The sequence below is a fragment of the Toxotes jaculatrix genome, chromosome 6 (assembly GCF_017976425.1).
Source record: "Toxotes jaculatrix isolate fToxJac2 chromosome 6, fToxJac2.pri, whole genome shotgun sequence".
NCBI lineage: Eukaryota > Metazoa > Chordata > Actinopteri > Toxotidae > Toxotes > Toxotes jaculatrix.
This window is the reverse complement of record NC_054399.1, coordinates 5,048,803-5,075,969: the sequence shown is the minus strand read 5'-3', so window position 1 is coordinate 5,075,969 and position 27,167 is coordinate 5,048,803. Positions and strand designations below refer to the sequence as shown.

The following is a 27,167-nucleotide window of genomic DNA, read 5'->3' as shown; positions in this document are numbered from 1 at the left end:
GAGGACAGAGCAGCCTGGGGGAAAATGAGCTTATTTGATCAGTGTCGGTTTCTGTCTCTCCCCTGTCATGGGCCCACTGTCTAAATGGCCCTGCTGGATCGTATTCGCAGATAAAGCCTCGGTAAAGCCGGGCGATCAGAATCATTAATGCAACTTTTCTCCCTCCTTTACTCCAAACGGTGTCATCTTCCAGAGGTGCTTATGTATGTCCACGTGCACGTATGTGTGTGCGAGTTTACACAGTTTTTGTGTGTCGTGGATACGTGATATCTGGAGGTCTTATGTTGCACGGTCATGTGTGTATGCAGTACATGGATATGTGTCATGCTTGTCTGCATGGATGTTCCCTGCCTTTATGACAGGGTGCCTATGAGTGTGTGGGGCAGGCTGAGCAGGGAAACGTTTATTTTTTAATAAGGGTTGGTGCAGTGTCAGCTGTCAAGTGCCAGACTTTGGGTCAGATCCCCAGCCTGAGGGGAGGGCCGCTCACCTTTGCTTCACGCCCATTACTCTACATGTTTTAGCTTTTCTTTGGAAGCATCCCTGGACTAAATAGTGACAAGTGAAAGTTTGTCACTTCAGTGGAATATATTCAGAGTAGGCTGAACTCTGTCTCTTAATGTCTCTACAGTGTGTTGCTATAACTCCTGTTTGCCTTTCTCTCCCTGAGGCTCAGTGTGATCGTAATTCTTCTCCCATCTTGCTCCGCTATCTTTCAGGCTGTAAGTCTGAGGCTCTTTTTTTTTCCCAGCCCATAACCAACTCCATCATTCTAATGTAACTCAACCAGGAGTACGATCACCTATCAGTCACCCTGACTGCCTCTTCACAAGGCTGTGTGTCTGTGTGTAGGTGTGTGGGTGTGTGTGGGCACTGGGGATGGAAAAAGTAAAATGTAAAGAGACAGCATGTAAATTTTACATTTTATTTATTGTCTATACTGTCTCTGTATTGTTATTAAAAAAAAAGACTGATCTGAACTTGGTCAAATACAGGTGTGAAGTGAAGTGTGTGAAGTGCTGTGTGTGGAGAATACATGATGTCTGATGCATCACTGTTGAGGAAAAGCTTGACTGAGGCCAAAGCAGCCTGGGGCAAAATGAGCCTATCTGATCAGTGTCAGTTCCTATATTTTTGTGGTCAAACAAATGCCATGAAAAGACCGAAACTAACAAAGTGTTCATCCACCCCTTAATACTCTTGACTTTTCTACCCTCTCTGTGGCTCTAAACCTCAAACCAAACCATCCCTACTGAAGATTTAAATCTGTATGAATGAATCATGAATTTTTTTGCACATTCATTTTTGAAGAAAGCTAAAAAAAATGTCCTTAAACAGTCCTTAACAATCGTAATAAAGGAGCATGTCACTCTCTGCAACAGTGTGGCACTGATGTGTTTTTCATAGTTGTTGGTCAACAATAGAGGTTTATCACACAGAGGAATGGACTATAGAAAACAATATGGAATATATAGAATATTGGCAGACTCACTCTTTAATATGTTTGAAATTTTTACATATAGTATTAATGAGTGATAGATGAGTATTAGCAAGTGTCACAGATTCCATATGTGCATTTTGTTCTGCAGCATCAACAGACGCGAATTAATCCACTGAACCCTGCCTCTGTTCATTTTCATGGAGTTAATGTGCTCACATAATGGCAGCCACCCAAGTCCTACCCCTTCATACACACTCACGAGCATGCATGCATGCACACACACACACACACACACAAATGACAACAAACATGGCAGTGTCGCACAACTGTTGTTTTCTTCTATGATTTCATAAGTAAATTTGCTCCTTACATAAGTTAAAACAGCCAGGGGGATATTTTTTTTTAAAAGGTAGTCACCTTGCAATTTGGAGGAAAAGCCCATGAATGTAGACTAAGCTTACGAGGGACAGCCGTGTGTGTTAGTATTTAGTATATCTGTGTGATAAAACGTCTGACACAAAGGTCAAAAACACTGTACACGCCCTGAGCGGATCACTGTTCCATCTCATACAGTAACAGGACGCCACTCACTCCCTCTGACTCATGCCCGGCCTTGTGCCCCATCACCAGGCCTCCCTGCCCAGTCTCAGCCCTGGGCTTTGATGACAGTGAGGCTGGTCTGCTGCAGTCTACACAGCGCTCTGCTTCTTGTTCACGTCGCTTCCCTCCTCTGATGGGAGGAAAAGAAGAGGAAGGAAATGGAGGAGGTGGAGAGAGGAATCTTTTGAACAAGGATGGTGAAGAGAGCTCATGTCTGAGGGCACACGAACATGGAAACAGCCAGCAAATGTCCACACATCCATAACACAAGTTGTGACTGCATTAGAGGGCAAAAGGAGCAGAAGAGCAACAGGACAGAGTCCACGGTCCTCTAGTCAACTCTTTGATACAAGGCTGACCCCTGCAGGATTGGAGGGGAAATGCTGCAAGATTGGCATCAGGTAAGGGTTGCCATGTCAAGGATGTTTGTTGACAGAGGGAGATGTGAATCTGTCCAGTTAAAGCCAGGTGATGCTGCTATAGACAGGGCTTACAGAGGGGCAGAGGCAAGGAGAAGATGTGCATTAGTCTCCCCGAAACACTCCAGAGAAAACAGCCCCTCTCCTCCTCTTAACGGGAACCTTGGGCTATGTGTGTGTGTCTCAGAGTCCTCAGTGTTCCAGCTGTGACGTGTGTCCAACCTGAGTCTCCGGAGTCCAGGGACAAACTGTCTGTGCCAGTCACAGTCCAACAGGCTCAATTTCCTGTCACTCACAAACCCTCACGCTCAAACTGCGAGTGCCACCGACCATCAGTTTTCCATCTCAAGGCACGTACACATGAGAAGAGGACTACACACCTGCCAGACATCAAATCTAATCAACCTATTCCCCTCCAAATCCCCCATCTGACATTTCACTCCGCTGCAACAGAACCTACAGACCTTAACATTTAAATTTAACACATCTCTCATTTTACCTGTCGGGTCTTCTCTTCTTTCTCTCCACTCTATCCATTAACTCTCTGATCAGAGGTCACATTTACATGAGCAAAATGTGATTAATGTGCATCTGTGCTGTTATGGTTATAGTTTCGGTTTCACTTTATCCACTTCATTCTGCCCACCCTGCTGACCCGACGCCCTGGAGCACACACAGCCACCTACACGCTGCACTAATGATACATTCACGTCTCATTTACAAATGAATATGATTCACTGCCCAGAGTCATTTGTATCCACATTCATTAAGGAGAGCAAACAAAGCCAGGCAGCAATAAAAATGGACAATAAAAATGTGCTTGCTGTGACAGAGGGAAAGTAACCTGATCAATATAAATGTAATCTGAAGTACATGAAAGCTCAAATAACTTTGTAATATTTCATAAATAGTCTGGGTCACATGCACAGAGACACACAAACACAGTCCTGGGTCCCAGACTGTTGTGCTATCAGACCCACTGTCTGACTGTGTAATTGCATAACCTGTAAAGACTTGCTCAATAATGCATGATCAGGCTAGACACGGGCAGCCTGACGGAAAACCTTACCTCAACAACCTGCTTTGTCTGGCCAAAGACTGGACTGGACACTCCAGAGACAGGGGCAGCAGGCTGGAGGACAGTGTGTGTGTTTGTGTGTGTGTGTGTGTGTGTAGAGGAGAGGAGGAGTAGACTGAGGAAGTAAAAATAAAACTTTCACAGATGCAAAATTTTCACTTTGAGTCTTGCTGAGTGAAATAGTGACTGGGATTGAGTAGTTCAAAATTTCCCCTTTTATAAAAAATACTATCACTTCAGTCAAGTCACTTCAAGACTTCAGGTTCAACAATAGACTGTATAAAACATGGACGTTTGTGACCAAACCATGGGCATTTGAGCTGCGCCATCTTGGATTTTAGTGGGAGTGTACTTTCCATATTTGACGAAGACGCGGTTACTCTACGGGTCAGCCGGCCGAGAACCCGGCTGCTTAGCTCGGAGTAACCGAGCTAGCCTAAGGCTAATCAGCTAAGCGGCAGCTACACGCAGCTACATCCACAGTCCCCGAGTCCGACCCGACTACCTCGACCCCACGTAACCGCGACACACAGCATACAACAGAGATCACAATGTTGCTGCTGTGTTTTAAACATGACTGTTTCAGATAGAGAGGTTTATATTATTAAATATTTACCGGCTTTCACCGCTGCCTCCACCCACTATCTGCTTACAGTTACAGTAGCACACAAACAGCAGCAGCCGCTTACAGACGGAGCTGCTCTGTCCATGCAATGTCGGACTTTTTAAACAGAAAAATGAGTCGAAATAAAAGTGTAGCCTAGTGTTCCCGCAATAAACGGACTCTGAGAGCACGGAACACACCGCAACAGCGTTCCTGACATTAGCTGCTCCGGTCCTCTATCTGTATCAGCAGCAATTAAGTCATAAGCCAGCGGCTAAATACGCTAATACATGCTAATTAGTGCAAACATCCAGGTAAAATAGTGAGAAATTTACTTACCGAAAAAACTGCAACACAGACTCCTTCGACGGTCGGTTAGTATAGTCTACACTACAAGCCATATTGTCACAAAAACCTATCCAAACATTGGCAAACAAACACGGACACTGCAGCACCTGTCAACCGCTGGAGGTAGGAGGCCGATGCTTTAGCAAAGAGCTAACTGCCAGTGCCTGTCTATGGGGCTGTCACTCAACGTAACCACGGCCTAATTTGATGTAAGAATTTTAAAACTAAATTTAATGTAAGAATTTTAAATATATATGGCTGTAAAGTTGGCTATTTTAACATGAGGGACAATGGAGAATTGCTCACTTCTGGAGCCAGCCCCCAGCGTCAGCCGAAGAACTGCAGCTTTTTGAACGCGGAAGTGATCCTCACTGCTGAAACCTACAACTCCCCCCTTGGGTTCAATATTATTGTTGTGTACAACCTTGTATGAACCTGTCTGTCACTCAGCACATAGGAACAACCAAGTCCCTCCTCTTACAGGAAGAAACCCGCTCTAAACTTCCTGTAAATGTCCTACAACTTTGCTGAGCAGTCTTCCCACTTCTGGAAACTGCACTGTAAACGATCGGCCAGCATGACAACGCTCCTTCGCAGGGTAGCCGGGCCGAGGTGCTCATCGTGGCGGTGCATGGCTGCATTTCTGCGCGGAACGCACAACCGAACCGCCCATTCGATTCACCGCGACGGAGAGCGAATGCTGGCCGGCGACGGTCGCCCTTTAACGGCGTACAGTCGCGCACACAGCCGCAGGCAGCACACAGAGGCTGCAGATTCCGTGGAGGTGCATTTAAAGCGGCTAGAAGAGGGAGACCAGGGTAGGGACGCACCGTATTGTTACCCACCATTATTAACACACAAAGAAATACTGACCGGCACCTTTTATCTTAAGCATAAAGCATATACCTCCTGTCAAATGTCTGCACTTGCTTACTTGTTGAAGAACAGGTCATATTTCCACAGGTGATGGCATTTCTGGAATATTATTAAAATGACCGGGGGTGGGTTAACTTGTCTCTGGGTAAATTATTTGACATCAGGATATAATATAAATACTAGGAATCTGTTCTATAACCTGTAATTTTAAACAATTTCTTACAACTGTGTACAGAGAAGGAAACAAGAAGCAGTGAAATCATTAATAATAGCAGTCAATTGATCCAAAACAGTGAAAATGATTATCTAGCTGTCTCTTCATGTTTCTTCCTTTTTCTCAGGGATAGTGGAGGTGTTGATGTGCCGACATAATGCAAGAAACGCTCTGGGCCACGTGTTTGTGTCACAGGTGAGCAGACTTCTCCATCACACAAGCACACACACACACACATGCACACACACCAGACCGACTGAGGCACTGTGTCCTGTGAGTGCAGATGAGGGAGCTGGTGTCCACTCTGTCCAGTGACTCATCAGTGCGTGTGGTTATCTTCAGGAGCTTAGTACCGAAGGTTTTCTGTGCTGGTGAGTGTCCGCTGAAACATCTCAAACCTGCCAGGCATCTACATATTTGATCAAAGCCTGTCTAAACCATGTGTATACACATATACACAGGTGCAGACCTGAAAGAGAGAGCTCTGATGAACAACACTGAGTCTGATCTGTTTGTTCACGGCCTGCGTTCCCTCATGACTCAGATAGGTAGGAACGAGAATAGACAGATAGTTGAATGATTAGTCTCACCTTTGTTTCACTTTAAATAGGAGTTGTGAACATCCCTCTCTTTGTTGTGATGCCTTTGTAGCATTGTTGCCCATGCCAACCATCGCAGCCATGGATGGCGTCGCCCTGGGAGGTGGACTGGAGCTAGCCTTGGCCTGTGACCTCCGCACCGCTGGTGAGTCACTGCCGAACCTTCACCTATCAACCCTGAGCTGGATGAGTCTGCATCACACTTGGATAGATTTTACATTCTTCTCTCTAACTTCGGGTGACATTAATGGAGTTGGAGAGGGGATGTCATATTCTCTTCACAGCTGTCACAGATCCAGTCATGTTAGATCAGTGGTTGACTCCAAACAGGACGGTGGAGGACAGGAACATCCACTGAGGGCCATTCCTCTCGACTGACAACTCCCTCATCCCTATCAGTGTAGATTCGGACAGTCGCTCTCAACCTGGGTGTGCTGACATAAGATTAATTAACATTCAGAGACACAAAATTATGTTTGTTTTTTCTGACTTCAGTCAAATTTTGAGTTTAGTAAGAACTTCATGCAGCCTTAACAAATTATCCTGTGTTTGTTGACACAGAAGTGGTTCAAACTTTCATACTAGTTATGGCTTCGATGTGTTTTCCACACAAAAGATACCACTACAGGGCTTATATTCCCTTTTTATGGGTATTTTATATTCCCAAATAAAAAGTAACCTTTTTATTTGGGATAGATTATTATCATTGCACAAAAATGGGAGTGTCTCTCATCCTTAACAAGGAGTGGTCTGTCATTACAAACTCACATTGAATTTAAAAGGAATATGTAAAACCTGACGCTATTTCCATTGCCTGGAATGGTGCAGCTATCAGAGGTCGAAACTGGATGTTAAGGAGTTAAGCTTTTCAATTATATCAAATTAGTTTAAATCTGTTATAAAAACACAGTGTTGAGGCTAAAACACATCTGTTGTTGTTCCTGAGAAGTTTTTCACCCATTTCACCCAATCCACTGATGAGCTCAGGGAGCAATGATGGCTGGTGAAGCCAGACACATCTGCCCAGCTGTTCATGCAGCTGCATCTAGATGTGATTGGTCATATTAGGCGCGGCAGTTCACTGATTGGCTGAGAGCTGATGAGCTAGGTGAGCAGGTGTTTGCGTCTGTTGCTCTGACAGAGCCATCAGTCAGACTTTATGCCCGCCCTAGCTTAATGGCATAGCTGAGCAGCTCAGACCTTCAACTGTCCTCTGTATGTGTGTGTTTCAGCGTATTCGGCACAGATGGGCCTGATTGAGACGACACGGGGGCTGCTCCCAGGGGCGGGTAAGACGGACAGAGGTCACAAAAATGACCTCGCACTGTACTGAGTGTCTTAGCAGAGAGACAAAGCAGCCACGAGAAGTTGACCTTGAAGTGGTTTGTCCTGCAGGGGGCAGTCAGCGGCTGCCGAGGATGGTCGGCATCACTCTGGCCAAAGAGCTCATCTTCACAGGTGGTATTACACAAACGCTGACACCTTGCTGTGGGCGCAGGAAGCTTATCGTTCGGCGAGGGTTTCGTGTATCACACTCTCGCTGTCTGTCTGTTATCAGGTAAGCGTGTGGGAGGGCAGACAGCTCTGGAGATGGGGCTTGTAAACAGAGCTGTAGAACAGAACCAGACAGGAGACGCTGCCTACAGAGAGGCACTCAGCCTGGCCAGAGAGATACTGCCACAGGTTAGAATACAAACACACACTTTTTCATTCTGCCACAGCTCAGATACTGATGCATCCCTCCTCCTCCTCCTCCTTCAGGCAGCCACCAGCTCTCTTACCTCTTCTTCTCTGAAACAACCTCTTCTCGTTTCTCCTGCTTTCTTGTCCTCCTCTTTTCATTCTGCCCTCCTCTCTTCCTGGTGTTTTCTTCCCACCTTCCCCTCTCTCCCTCCCCCTCCTCTTTTCCCTCTCTCCAGGCTTCTGTCGTTCCATATTTCTTTCACTCCAGTTCAGATGCCTGCAGTCGGGCAGGGCCGGAGTGGCAGTCAAGTGGAGAAATGGACCACAAATAGCTCAGCACACACACACACACACACAGTCACAGACATGCTCGTGTTGGTGTGGGTTGAATGAGTGGCAGGAGTTTGCATGGAATGAAAGTAAAAAAGGATGCAGGAGGTAATAAGCAAATAAGTTTGGCAACATATAAATTATGTAAATGTTTAATGTTGCAGAATACATGTAACTGATTAACTGCGTGTTATACACACGAGAAACAGCTGAGTGAAACTTTAGTCGTAGCTTTAGAAGAAAAATTCCATCGCCATTTGTTTGACTGCAACTTATTTGTGTTTGTGAGACGCAAATCTGTGATTATGGTCAAATAGTCGAAAGCAGCAGCTCATTAAATGAAAGAGTTTTTTTTTTTTTTGTTATTTGCCTGGCTCATGGTTTATTACACTACATTTCATGCATGTGCTGTACAGATTTCAGTATTTTATGTTTTGAGGTTATATTCGCTGTGCTTTGCATGTATGGTACATTGTTATTTTTTTTTAACTTTTGTTATTAGTTGCTTTTATTTATTAGTCTGAACAGGACCTCATATCAAACCTATCACCCTCCGACTGTGTTGTGTTTCCTTTCTGTTGCCCAGGCTCCTATCGCTGTGCGGATGGCAAAAGAAGCAATGAACAGAGGCGTTGAGGTACACAGTGACTCATAAATCATGTTTTCTCATTATTTTCCATCAGTGGCCATAGCGACTGAAATCAGTCTCTTCCAGGTTGACATCGGTTCAGCAATGGCTATAGAGAGGATGTGCTATGCTCGGGTAAGACTTTCAGTGTTTACTCAAAATACTCAGACGACCATTAACCAAAGACTTTAGCTCAGTCCAATGTGTTGGTGCCCGTAAAAACATAAAATTAAAAAAAAAAAAAAAAATCAGTATAAGCTCTGAACAGAATTTATTTGGATTCAGCTCTGATGCTCAAGTCTAAACCCTCTGAGGCTGCCTGCAGTCACATCATCATCTGCGCTGCTGTAACCCTTGCCCTCTCTTTTCAGGTCATCCCCACGCGGGACAGAAAGGAGGGTATGGCTGCCTTCATAGAGAAGAGACCTCCGCGGTACACTGGGGAGTAGACGCTTCTGAGTTACTGAATTTTTCTCTCCCACAGACATGCACACAGCGCTCTGTAACCTCGTGTCTGATGGACAATTGACTGTGTGCAGTGTCAATACATTAGTTATGGTCAGGTGGAGTAGTGTGACAGTCAGGATTAATCTGACAAAAGGTGATTTGTAGCAGTGTAATATGTGTAAGAGTTTTCTGTTGGCTGTTCTTGCTTTTTTTTAGTCACACATTCCTTGGTGATAGGAGCACCATCTTTGGAAGTGACTGAATAAAAAGGCACAACAAGTGTCATCTCCAGTTTATGGGAATGTACATTCTTTATTTTTCCAAACTTGAAAACGCGACTCCTAGCAGCAACATGGCACAGTCATGGCAGACGTACAGTATCTCTACTTTTTGCATTTTCCATCTGTATTAAATTCCTTGTTTGAAAAAAAAAAACAAAAACAAACTGGCTTTCATCCAGGGAGATCTTCAGGGGCTCAACTAAACAATCCAATATATCAGAAGGAGCAACAGAAAAGAGCAAAAACAGGTTCTGTGTCATCTGCTGCTCTTTGTCCGTGTTGAAATGCATGCATAATTTGCAAGCTCATACAACAGCTAACTAACAGAAAACAAGGCCATAATTCACAGAGCAGATGAGGTGATGTGTGTTTTGCTAACGCCCATTTTCGAGTACCATTTGTAGCTGAAAGTTTTCTATTTATTTCCATTAACGGACACATTTTCCATACAAGTCTTGGGACGCTGTTGCTTTTTAAAGTGTCATCATGGTTGTAGAAGGTGTTTGTAAAAATTAACATTGCTTTTGATTGCATAGAAAATGGTAACGTTATTAAGCAAGGAGAATGTGGGCGTCAGGGTCAGCTGTTACAGCACATGGTGACTTCTCTAGACAGCAGAGGTGTACCTGGTAAAATGGCACCCTGGAAGGTACTAATGTCACACAAGTGGTTTCAGATAAGAGAAATACCCTTGAATATTTCCAGCAACAGCCCCTACTCACTCCTGGGTAAACAAGTGTCTCCTCTCCATTTTCCCCTTATTTATTCTACAGGAGTGTCTCAATCAGATAAACTGAAAAAGACAAAAAAAAATGGAATATAGAATAGAATAATTTCCATGCAACCAATTCAACCAGTCCTTAATAATGACTATTTCTCCCGCATTTTCTATTATGTACATTATACATACACTCCTTAAGAAGCTGATACTGGTACAGATGTACATACACACATGCTCATAGCGAAGTGCTGTCTCTGTCTTTAAGACACCTGGACGTGGTAGGAAGCACAGCAAACATACCAATATATACAATATATTCTCAAAGAGAAAACAGCTGTGACTTAACACACAATTGTACACCCATCATGACTGATACTGACCGCATCATTATTGCCATTTGTGTCCAGAAAGGACATTTGCACTTAACCAGACGTAACTGACTGTAGTACTCTATAATTTCAACTAACCACGTGAATCCTACTTTAGGTTTTCTGATTTACAGCACTGCCGGCTTTGCCGTTGACACGACTGACTCAGGGCTGCCAAAATGTTTAGAAGAGAAAGAGCACTGTTGTTTCTTAAAGAAATATATCTTCTCTATAATTTAGGTTTTCATCTGTAATGTCTGGAACATTTGAACCCACTGAACACACCCTCGGCAAGTGTCCTGTCATATCGAATCAAAGGCATTAGCTGATAAAAGACTAAATGAAGAGGAGAGCAACAGTAGTATTGCAGACCCAGAGGCGTGGGTTTCAGTGAACAGAACACTGCTATAAACAAACAAGCAGGCATTCCTAAAATGAACAGTACAAGCATTCAGACAAACTCCAGCATGCTTGAGCTCACAGCAGCGTCATGCGTATATTTAATGAGCTAACCAACCAATTCAGACAACCTGAGCCCTCAGTGACATACAGGGGCTGGAGAGTGACGACTCTCACGTGGACGTCCGAGGTTTGTATGTGTGCACTGACATGTTTTTGGTACGAAAATCCTCATGATGTCCAAGTCACACTAACAAGAGCGGATACAAACCTTGCGTTGAGAATTTGATCTTAACTGACCCAACAGTTTATCATAATTAAAATTTTTTTTTTTTAAATCACAACATTAGCACATAGAAATACTCTTGTTTGGAAACAAACACAAAGAAAATAAATAAGGTTAGTGTGTGTGTGTGCAAAGAATTGCGTAGTCTCTGTCCTTTAATGTCGACTTTCTAGGAGTTCCTGATAAAGTGTGTTTGTGCGTGAGATATGCATACCACAGACACGCACGCACACATACAAAATCCCCTTAGTGGTGGTGCGACCCATTTTAATGTCCTCCTCCTGGTCAGGGAGCTTTATTTTCTGAAAGAAAAAAATGTGAGGGAATGAAAAATCCCCAGGCAGTGTGAGACCGACATGAAAATGACCAGTAGTGTGTGTCTTTACCTCGGTGAGGTTATTGTGGTGGTGGGCGGCGACTTGTGAGTGTGTGTACGGGCTGGCCGGTGCGGGCTCTGTGGCGCTGCAGGCTCTCCAGAATGCTCGTGGCCAGCAGTTTGACATCTCTGTGGGTCTGTGGGTGTGCGTGAACGTGCTCCAGCTGCTGCAGGCCGCCCTCCTCCAACAACATGCTGCAGTAGCGAGCGGCTGCAGACACAATGGTTAAACACACAAGTCTGTGAGCGGTTTGGGGAGGTGAGTCAGTGACAGGCTGAACGCAACAAAACACAACTCTTGGTTTCGTACAGTACGTGCATGCATCTGTGTCTCACCGTTCTTGCTGCAGACATGCTGCATGGCCCATGCTGCCCACAGCTGGACGCCAGGGGTGTGAAAGCACTCCAGCAGGGGAAAGAAGGGGTTAAATGACCTACAGAATGAGAGAATATGATATGTCACATATGTATGCTACATGTATGTGAGTGTCCACAGGATTTATTCCTTTATATGGTTTTCAAGGCATCTTCTACAATTGGATCTTTTGAACTCATCTCTCAGAGGTATCTTAAAATTGTCATCCTATCACTTGAGCTATAAAGTTTAATAAGTCGAGTCTCAGCAAAAAAAGAAGAAAAAAAGCTCAGGTGCACGTTGAACATTCTAATAACAACCTGTACGGCCCATTTCCCAAAATAAACCATAGGTAATACACCTTTGATATAAATCTAGGCTATAGATCCTTCCATAATTTTTAGGTTTCTAGGTTATAAATGTTCAAATTGTCATTTTCACCTGCTGAATAAGCCTCTAAAGATAAAATTCTGAGTGAGGTATGGGCCTACTTGCCTTTATGTAACTGTGTTCTTTCTGTTTCATTATTATAGAGAAGCTGCTGCTCACCTGTAGGCCACCATTTCACACTCAGGTGTGGGCCACTTCATAATGACAGCGTGCTAGAGATACACACAAATGTATAAATCTCAAACCAACTTTTCAATACAACTGCATACAGTGTTCATGTTCATTAGTTATGAGTAGTGTCGCTCGTTCCTACCAGCTGCTCCAGCAGCGAGGATCGAAGATCGGGACTGAGCGTCCAGGCCTCCTCTCCTCGTGACGTCAGATGTGCAAGGATGCCTGCTGCAAAGTAGCTGACCTCCACCTCTGGGCTGTGCAGCAGAGTGCTGATGTGGTCCAGAAACCCCTGCACCATCAGCTCTCCGTGCAGCTCCCCGACCTCCGCTATGTTGTTCTACACGACAAAAGGTGAAAGCTGAATAATAATGTCTTAATATTGTAAATTTATTCAACAGTCAGTTTTTCTAAAGGGTAGTAACAGAGGACTAAACTCACCAGCAAACCCAGAACCTTCTGCTGAATAGAAGACTCATTGGGAAAGGACTGCCGAGAGTGTGGTGGGAGAGGAGGAGGGGGGGTCATGGAAACAAAACAACAGTGAGTCAGCCCGCCCCACAGAGCAACACATGATTAAGTGTGATGGTATGGTAGCTGGCATATTAATCTTCTCTAAGCAATTTTGTTTATTTTACATGTACATGTTGACATCTCTGTGTACCTCTAGAACTTTAATAAACAGGTCCAGCCCCTGGTTCTCAATAAAATGGCGGCACGTTGTAGGCGACTCATCGGTGAGGTTCCAGAGTGCGCTCAGTGTAAATTTGAGGGTGGCATCCACCAAGCCCTGAGTGGCCTTCTGACGCACAATGTGGAGCAGTTGCTGCGGGGCAGACAGCGAATATTTGAGAGGAAAATTTGCCTTTTTTTGGTAAACCAGCAACGGTGGAAGACAACACAGCTGAGATGAGCATCTTACCTTCACTATGAACAGCTCTGCTCCCAGCTGAGCCGTCTGTTCTGTGGACAGCTTGAAAAAGCAAACATTAAAAGGTTTAAGCCCCACGAATGTCCAAAGCATGCATGACCAGCAGCACACACGATATTAATACATCATCACAACATGTAATGAACCTTAGCAGCCAGGATGGAAATGATAGCCACAGCCATCCTCTGCATGTTTTGGTCTTCGTGGTTGCAGAGCCACTGCATCACTAGTTTGGCAGCTTCAAACCTTTAAAACAGAAAGACAGAGCAAAACATTGCCAACTGTAAATAGCTTTCATAGAGAAGCGTTTACATTATGACCAATCACGATTCCTCCTTTGCTTTGATCTTTTATATATTTAGTCCTTTTTAAATAACTCAGTACCCATTTTAAGGGCACACCATATACATATACATACCTATATGTTAAAATGAACTTAAAATACCACTGTAAAATATGCATTTCACACCTGTTGAATGGAACCTCCTGCAAAATGCGGTCACTGCACAGGGACAGCAGGCAGTTCTTCTGCAGCTGTAGACACAGGAACCAAAGTGGGCATCAGTGCAGAACCTGAACAACGCTACACGATTTCTGTGTGTTCTACACGCTCAGCAAAATGTTTACACAGACATGTTCTCTCGTGTTACTGCGTGAATTTGGAGTTAACATTGTGTGCTCTTCTTTTTGTGCCCCCTTTATGCAACTGCTTCCAGATTGCTTAAATTAAATATCAAAACAACAATACTTACAATTTCAAATAGTATAATTATCCATCCATCCATTAGCTGTACGCTCCCATCCTGGACGGGTCGCCAGTCTATCACAGGGCAATTACGGGCGATTTAGAGGAGCCATTTCACATAAACTGCACCTTGTCAGCTGGTTCGAGCCCAGAACCATCTTGCTGTGTGGCGACAGTGCTAACCACTGCACCACTACATTTGCTATTTGCTACACTTTTATCTCCAAAACAACAAGACTAGGTCAAAACCTAATACATGGCTGGACCGTATATGATGAATGTATGAAATTGAGGACATAATTGAAAACTGTTGTGGAACTTCTGTAAACAACTACTTTCAATGGGAAGTAGGTAAAGCCTGCTCGGAAAGTCACTGTCACTAGATAATGTAAAACGATAATTAGCACATTCATGACGTCACTGCATCATATTTGATGCAATGACGGAGAGCTGAAGGCTTCAGCCTTTACCATTACCTCTTCTTTACTTTACTTCTCTCCTACTCTCTGAGCTCACACATACAGTAATTTAATTCAGCCGAATTCCCAATAAAGCTGTTTTCATGTACATGTTTGTACCAATCTCGCATTAATGGAGCAAAACTGGAGACCCTGTTCTAGACAAAGTAGCTAAGAATTGTCCAAAAACTTGCTAGATTTTCTGCTAGGACCTTTGGAAAAAAAATGGCCTAAGAAGTCTGAAAAGTTGGTAAATCTAGTGACAAAGGTGCTAAGTTGGATGTACTGCCCGTAAATGCCTCCTGATAACATAACAGAAACAATTTGTGCCAAGGCATTGGAAGAAGTCCAACACTGAGCTGGCTGAACAACTTACACTCAGTCAGTCCATGACGCACCGAAAAGGGGAACCTGCTTTTTTGGTTGTGGAAATTCCCCACCAACACATCAGAATTTTCAGGTTGTCACAATTCAGATTGCACACATATTTGTCATCTCTCGAGTGTTTCCCAACTAATAGTGAGTCTCACCATGACCTGCAGGCCCCCCCCCCCCCGTCACTAGACCTATCGGGTTCATTTAAATTCGTCTTATGTCTGAAATTTATTCATGTGCACAAATAAGTTCAGACTGGGAAAGAAGAATATATACACAGATGGCAGAAACGTATAGGAGGAAAAGAACTGACTAAAAATAATCTGTAATGTAAACACGAAAGTGCTCATGGGGGGAATTGTAGTTTTAACATTATCATTATTATCATTTTATTTATGTTTTATTATCCAGTGACCACAAAAAACACTTGTCATATTTCATCCATGGGAATAAGTTTCCAATGGACAATCAAATTCCCTTTTTTCCCTCAAAGCTCCCTCTTCTAGTAAACCGTATCAGGTGAAAGGGACCTGCTAAATGCAGTCGTCGTTGCTTTGACAAACTGTTTTTGTTTATTGTGACTGATATGACATGGATGATGTGTGCCACCAAGACAGCAGTGCAACCATAAAACTACCTGTTGGTGGTTGGGGAAAGTCCTCATGGCCTCCAGTAAGAGCTGAGTGACGGTGCTCAGCAGTCGAACTGGCATCCCCGTTGCCAGGTCCTGTTTGGTCAGGTTGAACACACAGGCACTTGCTGCCAGCTGGACATTCAGAGTGGCAGGGTGATTCTTCATACCCAAAACCACCAGCTAGAAAAAAAGGAAGTAATATTGTGTTAAGTGAGACTGATGAGGAACTTGAGTTTTGCATATTTGGACTGTGCAGGGCTTTGACATAATACACTGGAGGAGGCAATGTGGCTGACATTGCACCAACTACATATGTGGTTAAGATCTAACATTATTACCATTGCTTAGGCATGATAAAAACTTGTAACTTGTCTTAATGCCCTGACAACTTGTCAACTTGTCATAACCTACATTGTTTTTTCTTAGAGATGAAGCAAGAAAATCAATACTTAATTGTCAGTTCACCTTAAGGATGTCAGGCCGTGGTTTCTCCATGACATGGGTCAGGCTGAACAGATGAAACAGAGCTTCTCTCACAAAGCCTTCCCTCTCACTGTAGCGACGCAGTGCCTCACAGATCTGGGTCTCGTTAGCTTCGCCTGTTACCTGTCCACATGCAAAAGATAGTTTAGCAAACCTATATCTATATACGCAGACATCAGCGTTCATGTAAATATTTACACTACCTTTAGATTTCCTTCTCCAGAAAGGAAATCAGAGAAGCCAGCATCTGTGGCCAGAAGTCCCACAAAGGTCATCCCTGGTCTCTCCTTAACAAATGCTTTAACAGCTGCATCTGTAACCTATAACAATCGCACACATAGGAAATGACAACTTGACTTATACCTGTATGCTCTTTTTACAATACTCATAGATCAGTGCAAAACACACACCTGTTTCCTCCCGGACACATCCAGGGAAACGAGAGCAGGCAGGATCCCCGGCTGTCCAAGCAGCTGACGAGCCACATCAGAGGTAAACTGCTTATCATCACTGATGTCCAGGTGCTGCATAGTCAGGGTTTCACAACATCCCAAACACACACACACAAACAAACATGGCTTGTGAAATCACAGAAATACCGTTCTCCTCAAAGCATAGTAAACAGTGCCACACTAAGCTCCTCTACCCTTTCACTAACCTGCAGTACATCCAACTGACGTATGACCCCCAGCAGCTGAGCAGTGCTCATCTCCAGCCTCTTCAGCTGGTGCAGTGTTAGTGAACGCAGCCGCTCCTTCAGGCCTAGCAGTGGACTGAGGTTGGTGACTGAGGTGTTGGAGAGATCGAGGCTCTCCAGTCGAGGCAGGGAACACACGTCGACTAGCCCAGAGTCATAGAAGTCTACATTGGCTAGAGAGAGCGAGCGGAGGCCCTGGAGGGAGCTGAAACGATAACGGATTGGTTCCTCCAGAGAGGACATGGTGAGACCTGTTAAGCTTAGTCGCTGGAGGGACTCCTATGGGGTGTTTGAGAAAAAACAAAATAACAGGTTATTGTTTTAGCATTGAGTGAGAAAAGGGCGTTTAACTAACACAACTTACTTAAAAACATACTCTCACTTTACCTGACAGTACTTGTTGGTAGCCAGTCCCTGAAGAATATCATGAATAGTGAGGTCTGCATTAACCCTGGCAGCATCCAGCTCCAACAGTCTGTGAGGACAGAGAGCTTTCTGGAAGGCCTCAGCAGAGATGCGCGCTGTACGGATGCAGGCTCGTCTCAGCCGCAGGTATTCGCAGTTCCGAAACACACCCACTGTGCTGTCATTCAGCAGACCTGTAGCATAACGGACTTGTGTTAAAGTTCATCTTTAAACCCATGAAGTACTGAGCAGAACTGAGCTTTGCACAATAGTGCCTCTGTTTACCTAGGACAAGGTTTTGGTTTAACTGGCACACATTTTCCCCTTATGATACAGAGGCACAGAAGCTGTCTAAAGTCAATCAAGAGATGAGTACAAGTTAAGAATTTTTATTTTCGAGGTGATGGCTCAGGTTCAGCAGTGTCTTTCGAGGTCCAGGTTTACCTTCAGTGGCCATCTTGGCCAGCAGCTGGTCTGCTAACTCCTGTGGGAAGAGTACAGCCTCTCTGAAGCACAGGGAGCCGTCAGGGCGCTTCACACAGAAACACTCCAGATTCTGGCTCACATAGGTCAGACACAGGTCTGTCAGAGCCGCTGGAGACGCCTCGTCCTGAAAACAAAAAGAGGATCTTTGCTCATGTTGATGCGTTTAGTTAATAAAATTTGTTCATAGGCGTTTTTTTCCCCCAAATGATAACAAGAGCACATAAAAACACATCACACAAATTAACTGAAAGAAAAAACGAAACTTACCGTGTTTAGGAAACTACAGGCCATGGTCATAGCTTTAAAAAAGAGCAAAAAAAAAACAAAACCCAAAACAAAACAAAAAACAAAAACAAACCTCGCTCTAGTTTTAGCTTATGCAATCGAGACTGGTGTCTTGTTCACCACGAAAAACTACCGCTTATCTTGTTAGCCGTCGGGCGGCTCCGTTTTTAGCCGCTTCAGACTGCAGTGTTCACCTGTCCGGGAGCCTGGCGTTTGCTAATCTGTCACCGAACAGCGTTAGCGGCGAACCAGCTAGCTAGCTCACTTGTTGTCGCCTCCGTTGTGGGAAATCGCTCTCCGTGCAAACACGTCGACAGCCGTCTATTGTAGCGGGATTCATGTTTAAAAGATACCGACTAATCACTGCAGCGACCGAAGGTCTAGAATTAAGGAGTCGGGTGGGGGGGGGGGGGGGGGGGGTATAGTTTTCACGGCGAGCACTCGGGTCTATTTTTGACGAGACGGACCGTAAATAAAGGTCATAGCACTGGAAGTACATTAGCGAGGGGGGCTGGACTACGGAAGCCGGTTGAGGAGGATTATGAAACCAGGAACACAGACACACATGGACACGTTCTTCTTTGGTTTTCAAGAGAAACCTATTATTTGAGTAATCGTAGTAAGGTTGTATAACAACTTTATAGCAACTTTACAATTAACGGCAGCCATCTTTATTGCGATTTTAATTTTAAGGAAACGCTTTTGTAACCGCTCATTTACTCGGTCTCCAAGGTCACCAGTGGCAGTGGATGTGGTGGGAGCTAAGCCATCAATACATGTGATTATTTCAACGTTAAAAGGCAGAGGTGCTAGCTGAAATATGGCTGGACTTATAAACTTTGAAGACGAAAATGAAGTTAAGCAGTTTTTGGACAACCTGGGAGTGGAGTACAGCTTCCAGTGCTACAAAGAGAAGGATCCTGAAGGTAACATAGCAGCGCTGTTCACAGATCAGTGGTGCTGAAACTCATCCAGCTAACTATGGAAACGGAATGTTTGATTTGTTTTAGTTGTGTATGCCTCATCGTCAACCCTTCTGACATGTTTTCCTTAGGGTGCCAAAGGCTCGCGGACTACATGGAAGGGGTGAAGAAAAACTATGAATCTGCAGCACAGGTGCTCAAACATAACTGTGAAACAAACGGACATGGGGAGAGCTGCTATAAACTGGGGGCTTACCATGTCACAGGAAAAGGTACACCAGCAATGTGGCTTATTGCTTTCCTTGTTTTCCCTTTCTGGTCTTTGGGACAAAATTCTAAACGTTCTCAAATTTAAAAGATAATTTCATGAACTCATCAGGGCTTGAAACATCATAAAGTATTGATGTGATACTTTTTGTGTATTTTGATTGTATGTGTGGGATTGATACTAATCAATACAGCAATACATAGAACATATTGAGTAAATACATGAGTACATTAAGAAAGGCACAATGTACTTTATAATCTGCTTCTCTGTGAGTGTAATGAAGTTACTAATGTTAATGTACCAATGACACGATTGTTTACATGTGAACACATCAGTAGTTGAATAAATGTTTTAAATGAGTTCTTTTAGTTTTGGATACTAAAACTGTAGTAGTGTACTACTTATATAAAAATTTTGACTGCTGCACTTCTAGGTAAGGGGGGGATTTGAATACCTCTTTTTTCTACATTACTTCTCTGCGTTAAGATAAAGATCACTGCATAAAGACAATCTCCTAAATCTTTCCACCAGGTGGAGTGACAGAGTGTCTGAAAACAGCCTACTCCTGCTTTATGCGCTCCTGCAACGCTGGAGGAAAGAAGTCTATAGATGCCTGCCATAACGTTGGTCTCTTAGCCCATGACGGACGAACTATGGAAGGAGAATCTGACCCTGCAACAGCTCGGCAGTACTATGAGAAGGCCTGTGCTGGTGGCTTTGCTCCTTCGTGCTTTAACCTCAGTGCTTTATTCATTGAGGGAAATTCCAAAGGGCTGGCGCCAGATATGACTCTAGCTCTGAAGTACGCTAACAGGGCTTGTGAGCTGGGACATGTGTGGGGCTGTGCCAATGCCAGTCGCATGTACAAACTGGGGGATGGTACAGAAAAGGATGAGAAGAAAGCAGAGGAGCTGAAGAATCGAGCGAGGGAGCTGCATGGTTTAGAGAAGAAAAGGCAGCTCAAGTTTGGGGAGTGAATGTGGCATAATTGATTATTTTATCATAGTTTTGGTTTGTCTGCACATGTGGTGTTCAGTCAGGTTGTTTGTGTTTGCACAAGCAAAAACCAGGTCTGGGAGTTCAAAGGTTGAAGGTGATGTGTTGTTAGTTGTAAAGCAGAATGGTCAAATGGACGTGTGCCTCATTTACATTCTGTGGACAGTGAAATTCAGGGAGCAGCAACCACTTGACTGTTTGTATTGATAGGTTTTGGGCAAATGTGTGCAAGAAATGTAAAAGCAATAAAATGAATGATTCACATACAGTAGTTGGTTATTAATTCTGCTTTTGTCTGTGTTTTTTTTTTTTTTGGTATACAATTGTTTAGGCACAAGCTCAAAGTTTAAAGATGGTCGGTGATGAGCAAAATGTAATTAAAACTGTGTAATAAAAACATCATTTCGACGTTAGAATAGTTAGTAACAGTAGGGTTTCGTCCTGAAATCACTTGTACACAATGCTGGACAGTTTCAGTCCCAAGAGCTGCTGTGGGCACCACGCTGGTTGGACCACAAGAGGGAGTCAGAATCAAAGACATGCACTTTGCGCCTTTTTCAGATCTCTGGGCGCTTTAACCTGAGGTCATCACAATAGGCGGGGGGGGGGCGGGGTATGTGAGTCCCATGTGTCCATATTTGAACCGGCACTGTATTAGAAACCTGTATATAATGTTAAAACATATAAAAGGCGCCTGTATATAAAGGACTAAACTAAGCCGGGCGGCTGGGGATGATGGGCGGACTGGTCCGCACGCTCGCTGGAAGCTCCGCCCGTTAGCCGTGCGTCTCCTCAGCCCTCATTCAAAACAGAGGACAGCTGTTGCGAGGAGGCGCATCGTCGTGTCCTGAGCGTTAGCCTAGAAACTGTTAGCTGTCTCGCTGTCTTTCTGATGTACCCGCTGGAATACCAGGAGAAGAAAGAAGAAAACGGCGCACTCCGGTGAGTTACTGAACCATATGAGGCAAAGTTTGTGGTCGTTTGCGACATCATTTAGACCCCCCCGCCTTCCTCCTCCCCAGCAGCCGTCGATGTAGCTAGCTAACGTAACGTTAAGCCCCACGAATGGCTTGGGTGTGTTTGTTTTTATGTGCGGGATGCTCCCTTATCAAAGTATATCGCCATCCACCAAGAGGTGGGGAGATGTGAGAGGAACGATAAGCTGTACGCACGGTCTGGTCCGGGTTTTTGTAACGCTGTAGCTGGGTGCAGTGGTTTATTTTAGCCATTATTTCTACATCCTCCTCCACGTGAAGATACAGTCCGCCCCGCCGCACACCAAGAAGCAGCGCCGAGGAGTTTGATATAATGCTAGTAATAAATCATGCGCTCCCTAACCGAGCTAACGATTCAAGCTAGCCAGAGTTAGACGTGCTAATGTGGAAACCTTTGAGGAAAGAGTGAGGAGAGTCAGTTAGTTGGCGTTTTGTGATTCCTCCGCTGCAGTCTTACTTTGTTTACTGCAGTCGCTACCACAGCTTGCTTCTGTTTAGGGTGACGGGGGACTTTATGTCGACCCAGTTTTGCAGTTAGCCCCAGCAGCGCTCATTTAGCAGTCATACCCCACCGCAGACGCTCTACTCTGGATAGCTCATTGGCGGTGAACCCCCTGCACAGTTACCCTCCGGGGAGTGCTTTGGGTGTGGCGTGGGTTCACCCACGAACAATACTGAGTACAGTCATAGTCTATCTTGTCTCAACCATAGCATGTCTTGGTTGCAGAAGAGGCACAAAAGACGAATCGTGAGGGTGTTTTTTTTTTAAATTCTGCTAACCAGCAATTTTCGAGCCCTATGGCCAGAAATCATTAAAATGAAGGAAACTTTCAGATCATGAGAAAGAGAGGATCCTTCCAAGTTCAGCTAGTAGGTATTTCTTAAGTAAGACTCCCACACACTCAACAAGCTATTCTACTTGATAACCATTTACCTCCATAAATGTAATCTAATTTGTGGATCAATAATATCAGTTTAAATGAGTAATAGTCTTCAATTAGGCGTCTGTTTCTTGTAAGTCTATGCCAGATACATGCCATGGTTCAAAAAGAATTTAGGATGTACCTTAGTTGTTTTATCAGAGCTGAAATTAAGCTATGTTGACCTTTTCCTGTCAAACGAATCCGTGACAATCATCTGGTAACAGTGGCCACAGTTACAGTTAAGTTGTGTACTAGGAGTATCTATAGATTTGCACTGGCATGTTGTTTGTAGATTACAGTCCTAGCCTACTCGCACAGGAGTGAGTGAGCTAGTTCTGTTAGCTGTCAAGCAGAATTAATTTACGCTGAATTCACGCCCTCTTCACTATTAGTCCGCCTTTTCTCTTAAACAAAGCCTCCCTCTGCTCAAACCTCCCATCTAACACCCCCTTTGTCAATGTCCCTGTGTGACGTTGCTGTTGTTCGCCTCTCTCACCCCATTTTAAAGGGCTCTGAGGAATGTTCCATATCGATATTTAGTATGGCTGTGTGGAGCTGCTGTTCTCAACACTTAACATATGACCCAGAGGTCACCGGTTCAGACTCATGACTGGCGTGCCTTTACAGTACTGTGGTGTCGTGTTATGCAGAAAAGGCTCTAAACGGTCTCATTTGGCTTTAGCAATTTTCTTTGATAGTTAAATAGATGCAGAATTTATTTATTCATTAGGTACTGTTCACGCTTGCAGTCATACCAGTTCTGAGTATTGTTTAAGTGGTTAGATAATACTACAGTAATACTACACGGCCCAAAATAGGAGATGAAACCTAATTCTTTCCAAATGCCGGAGGTCCTTAGTCGTCCATATGTCAGAGAAGAAATCTGTTTGGAATTCCTTTTGGTTTTTGCTTCATCATATTCAGGCTGAACCAAGAGAATGCTCTGAGTTGCTATAAATTATCAGCCAGAGTTCAGTCTGCAGGATACCGGTCAGTGGGTGTAAAGGGTGCCTCTGAAACATTTACCCAAGTAGTCTTAGTACTAGGGCTTAGGTTTTAATCCAATAAAATATGGTTGATTCAGTATTCTGTCCAGCATGCAGCTTTGCACTGTGGGTCTTAAGCAACACAAGTCCCATCTGTATGCCTATTTGCAAATGCTGCATTGAATTGTCAGTGTGTATTTTAGGATTTATCCTGTTCTTCGTTTCTCTTCCTGAGTGTAAACAAAAACGTCACATGGCATAATTGTTGCTTGAACAACAGAAACAATTTGAGCACCTGGAGGTTTTGCTGAACTCAATTGGTTAGAGTACTGTTTTTATTTTTAATTACTCTGCTTTGTGTGTAGCACATAATCATCTACAGCTAAATGCTTTGTCTTTTCAAAGATGTAAGCCAACAGTTCTTCTTTGAAACATGTGGTCATGTTGTATTTAGAGGAAGAGAATCATGCAGATCCCATATATTCATAGACGCAAATCCAGTTTTTCCATCTCAGAATAATTACACCTGCTTGGATAAGACTCCCCTCACAGTCATTTCAGGACCAACGACTTTTTTTTTAAACTGTCCCTCGGTAACTCTACATACCACCTCCGCCATCCGGGCCAGGCTAATCCCAGAGATGCCTCATGTACGTGGGCCCATCTGTTCAGCACTGTGGTGTAGTTGCTCCGTCCAAGGCCTGCAAATGTGATTAGTTAGAGATTACATCTGTGTGTGTGAAATGAGACTCCCCTCTCAGAATCAGAGCTGTGTGTTTATAAGAGAAAGGGATAAAACACTGTAGGGCTTATGCGTCATCAGGTTCAGCCCTTGGTGTTTCTCAGGTTATGTTTCCCTGCTCTGCATTACATCATGTTCACCACACAGTTCATGTAAAATTCCTGGAAGCAGTCAGGCTGTAGCCTCCCTCTGGATCCTATACATATTCTAGAGGTGTTCGGGTCTACATCAAGCCTTTTCTCTGTGTGACCTCCAATCACTGCTGTAGCTCAGTTGCCAGGGTAACTTTATGCGTGTGTCTGGCACATCCATGCAGCACAGATGGAACTGTGAAGTCACATGTCGTCACACTCTTCCTCCGATGCCTTCCCAGACTTTGCTCAGTCGCTACATGAATTAATGCAAGGCTAGTTATCTTAGTTATCTGTGTTTATTTTCTGCTCAGGTTTTGGTACCGAGTCCAAAAAGCCATCTCTAATACTACTGCGAGCGATATAAAACGGACCTACACTTGACAAGCTGTTTTGAAACACTGATAATAATACTGCGTACATTCGTGTGTTTGATAAAGACTTTGTATATATGAGGTGTTTCTAATGTTGTTGGCAGTTGGTTGAAGTGAGTGTTGCGGATGTGAGCTTGACGAGCACCTGACTAGCAGACCGTGTGCGTGACTGTATGTGTGAGAAGGAGATAAAAGACGGGGATAAATCAGGTCTTAGTTCTAACTTCAGCAATCTCATCGGCAAGCACAGCTTCAGTGCGTAGATTGAGCAATGTTTTTTTGTTATTCGCAGAGCAACATTTGAGGAAGCGGCGCAAAACTGTCTCATTTTATTGTTATGAGTGTGTTTGCCATGTGGTTCCTGCTGTGTTGTAATCACAGCTCTTGTGTAGGGGAAGTAGACGCCACCGAGAGCAGTCGGACGCAAACAGTGTTGAAACAGAGACTGTACACAGAGGGTCACTTGTGACTGATGGCTGAATCTCCCTCTCGCACAGAGACACAAACCCTGCTAAAAACACGCCACAATGGGCTGAGCGGCGGCAGGAGGCCTGGAGCTTTGAGGACATTTTAGCCATGAATTTAACCACTGATGGGAGTGGCTCACACATGAAGGGCTTCACAGCGAGTGGACTGCGCCACAACTTTGTCTCCTTTACCCCTCTTTCATCTCTAGTTCCTTGCTTCTCTTTTGTGTTGCTTTACTCTCAGTTTCTTTTTCACTTTGCTTTGTTGTTGTGAGTGGGGCCTGATGCTATTTTAGTCATGTCATGTCTGCCTAAGTTTCATTCTGTTTAATTATCAGGCAGTATCCCTCACGCGTCACTACCTTCACCAAACCCCAAGCCTCCACTTCCTCCTTCCTCTTCGTGTCTTTTTGAGTTGTAAATAAATATGTTTGGCTATCATTTGGGAGCGCTGGTGCCAATATGGTATCTGCCTTTCAGCACCAGTACCAAAGTGATACTTCTTTTAGAATCCTAACTTAAAGAATAGATGCTTTAAACATAAAATGAGCCAAATGTCTCCAGTACATCAGTATGGCAGAACATAAACAAGATGCACATGAACCACTGCTCTGTAATGTTTGTTATTCAGGAATATTCTGATACGCCTTTTCATATATGACAGTTTTTGATACATGTTGCAAGGGACACAGACTGGTTATTCAAGTAGTATTTAGATTTGATATCGAGTCCTTCTTGTAAACAGGTCATGCTTGTATGGAACTGTGCTGAGGCGTAACTGATCTGAAGCGGTAGATCTCTTCTGACCTTATCAGTCATAATTGCTCTTTCACTGTAACTACTATCCACACTGCAGAATAACGTAAACTACTGTTTACAAAAACATTAGTTGAATTCAGCATTAGTTTGGCGAGTCCAAAAATTGAGGGAACCCCCCCCCCCGGGTGTGTTTGTGTATGTTGTCATGTAGTTGCAGCTAGTGCCGAAATGTCAGTCCAGGCAAAACATTGCCTCGTTATATTTCAGTTAACCGTTGAGTGTTGGAATCTTATCTGGTAAGACCAGATGTAAAGAACAGGGAGTACAAATGTAAAGTGCCTGTGTGCTCAATGACAGTAAAACCTGTTGGATAAATCAGGGCCGCCGCACAAGCCTCTACTATTTTTAGTGAGGCTTTTAATACTTCAGTTATATGCAAACTTAGCTCTTCTCATAAAGCTTTGTCTGTGAGATCCAGCATTCACTCCCTCTGACCCTAAACAGATACTATCGAAGTTGAAACATGGCTCTGTGGACGGAGCAGGTTGTTGTTTGGCTGTTTATTATGCTCGTTCAAGACAAAGTGGCAGTGTCTCAGCTAACTGGCTTTACTTTAATTCCTGCTTGTCCACTGCCTGCATGGTTAACGTGCATGTCTATTCATCTGTGTGCATTTGCATGTGGGTTTTTTCTTTTCTTTTTTTTTTTTTAAACCATGTATTTTAAGACTTTAACATCCCCTCAGCTCACCCAGCTGATGGTTGTTAGCCAGGATTGGTGAGTCAGGTTGTAGGTGTTAGGGGTCATGAAGTTGTGGGCCAAAGGTGAGTTCAGGGACACGTTTGTAGTAAAGGCATGCAGAATGCTAGCTATGAGGGTCTTGTTCCACCTGACACTTTCAGGCTTGCCCTTTGCCTCCTGTGTCATGTGGCCTTTTTCCCTGCATATTCTGAACATTCTCGCTAGGATAAGTTTCATTTGAGGACTAAATGCGGAATACAAAGCAAGGTATAGGTGGTCTGCTTTAAATGGCGATTTCTAGGAGATTTGTTGTATTGCATTAGTTTTAACTGGTTGTGCCAATTAAGTAACTAGCAACTGGGTATGTTTCCAGTCATAAACTCGCCAAGACGATTGCATTCAACAGCATTTAAAATATGCCCTAGCTGTAAGTTGTATGATTCCTGCTATTACTACACTGGACCAGTGTGTGTGTGTGCTTAGGTGTTTTGAGTAAAATGGGCGTCAGGACTATTTTGGCAGTTTTTGTTCTACAGATACCGAATGAGGACCAGGTCATAATCCCCCCCCAGTGTCCCAGTTGAATGTAAACAGACAGATGCCGCACCCTTCCACTTCCCTCTTATATTGTTCTGATCCACCAGTCTGTATCAGTCTCTGTGGTCTCACAACACAGCCTAATCTGTCTGTCTAAAGCTCTGAGTGTTTTGGCTTGGGAACTAAACTGAGAGCTGAGCCTTGGCTATGTC

General features: G+C 44.0%; 4 protein-coding genes across 6 annotated transcripts in view; 3 read left to right on the top strand and 1 right to left on the bottom strand.

Moving 5' to 3' along the window:
* Positions 1-4,986: 4,986 nt before the first annotated feature.
* Positions 4,987-9,563, top strand: echdc2 (enoyl CoA hydratase domain containing 2). The gene is made up of 11 exons (XM_041040387.1): positions 4,987-5,308; positions 5,708-5,775; positions 5,864-5,951; positions 6,042-6,128; positions 6,232-6,324; positions 7,412-7,468; positions 7,575-7,637; positions 7,738-7,862; positions 8,779-8,829; positions 8,908-8,955; positions 9,192-9,563. The coding sequence occupies exons 1-11, from the start codon at positions 5,002-5,004 to the stop codon at positions 9,267-9,269; spliced, it is 1,065 nt and encodes a 354-aa protein (XP_040896321.1). The 5' UTR covers positions 4,987-5,001; the 3' UTR covers positions 9,270-9,563.
* zyg11 (zyg-11 homolog (C. elegans)) lies at positions 9,555-18,579 on the bottom strand. The gene is made up of 18 exons (XM_041040382.1): positions 18,096-18,579; positions 17,787-17,952; positions 17,325-17,536; positions 16,899-17,216; positions 16,651-16,764; positions 16,444-16,560; positions 16,223-16,363; positions 15,761-15,937; positions 14,015-14,079; positions 13,692-13,791; positions 13,537-13,587; positions 13,279-13,440; positions 13,056-13,103; positions 12,757-12,954; positions 12,603-12,655; positions 12,035-12,132; positions 11,709-11,909; positions 9,555-11,624 (listed from the first exon to the last, which is right to left on the bottom strand). The coding sequence occupies exons 1-17, from the start codon at positions 18,123-18,125 to the stop codon at positions 11,719-11,721; spliced, it is 2,241 nt and encodes a 746-aa protein (XP_040896316.1). The 5' UTR covers positions 18,126-18,579; the 3' UTR covers positions 9,555-11,624; positions 11,709-11,718.
* Positions 18,580-18,650: 71 nt separating this feature from the next.
* Positions 18,651-20,577, top strand: LOC121183347 (cytochrome c oxidase assembly factor 7). Its single transcript, XM_041040388.1, has 3 exons — positions 18,651-19,039; positions 19,168-19,308; positions 19,836-20,577. The coding sequence occupies exons 1-3, from the start codon at positions 18,934-18,936 to the stop codon at positions 20,279-20,281; spliced, it is 693 nt and encodes a 230-aa protein (XP_040896322.1). The 5' UTR covers positions 18,651-18,933; the 3' UTR covers positions 20,282-20,577.
* Positions 20,578-21,120: 543 nt separating this feature from the next.
* Positions 21,121-27,167, top strand: part of ralgps2 (Ral GEF with PH domain and SH3 binding motif 2) — a 66,550-nt gene continuing 60,503 nt past the window's right edge. For all 3 annotated transcript variants that reach the window (XM_041040384.1, XM_041040385.1, XM_041040383.1), the window contains exon 1: positions 21,121-21,242. The gene's annotated coding sequence lies outside the window, so the exon portion shown is untranslated. The remainder of the gene's footprint in view (positions 21,243-27,167) is intronic.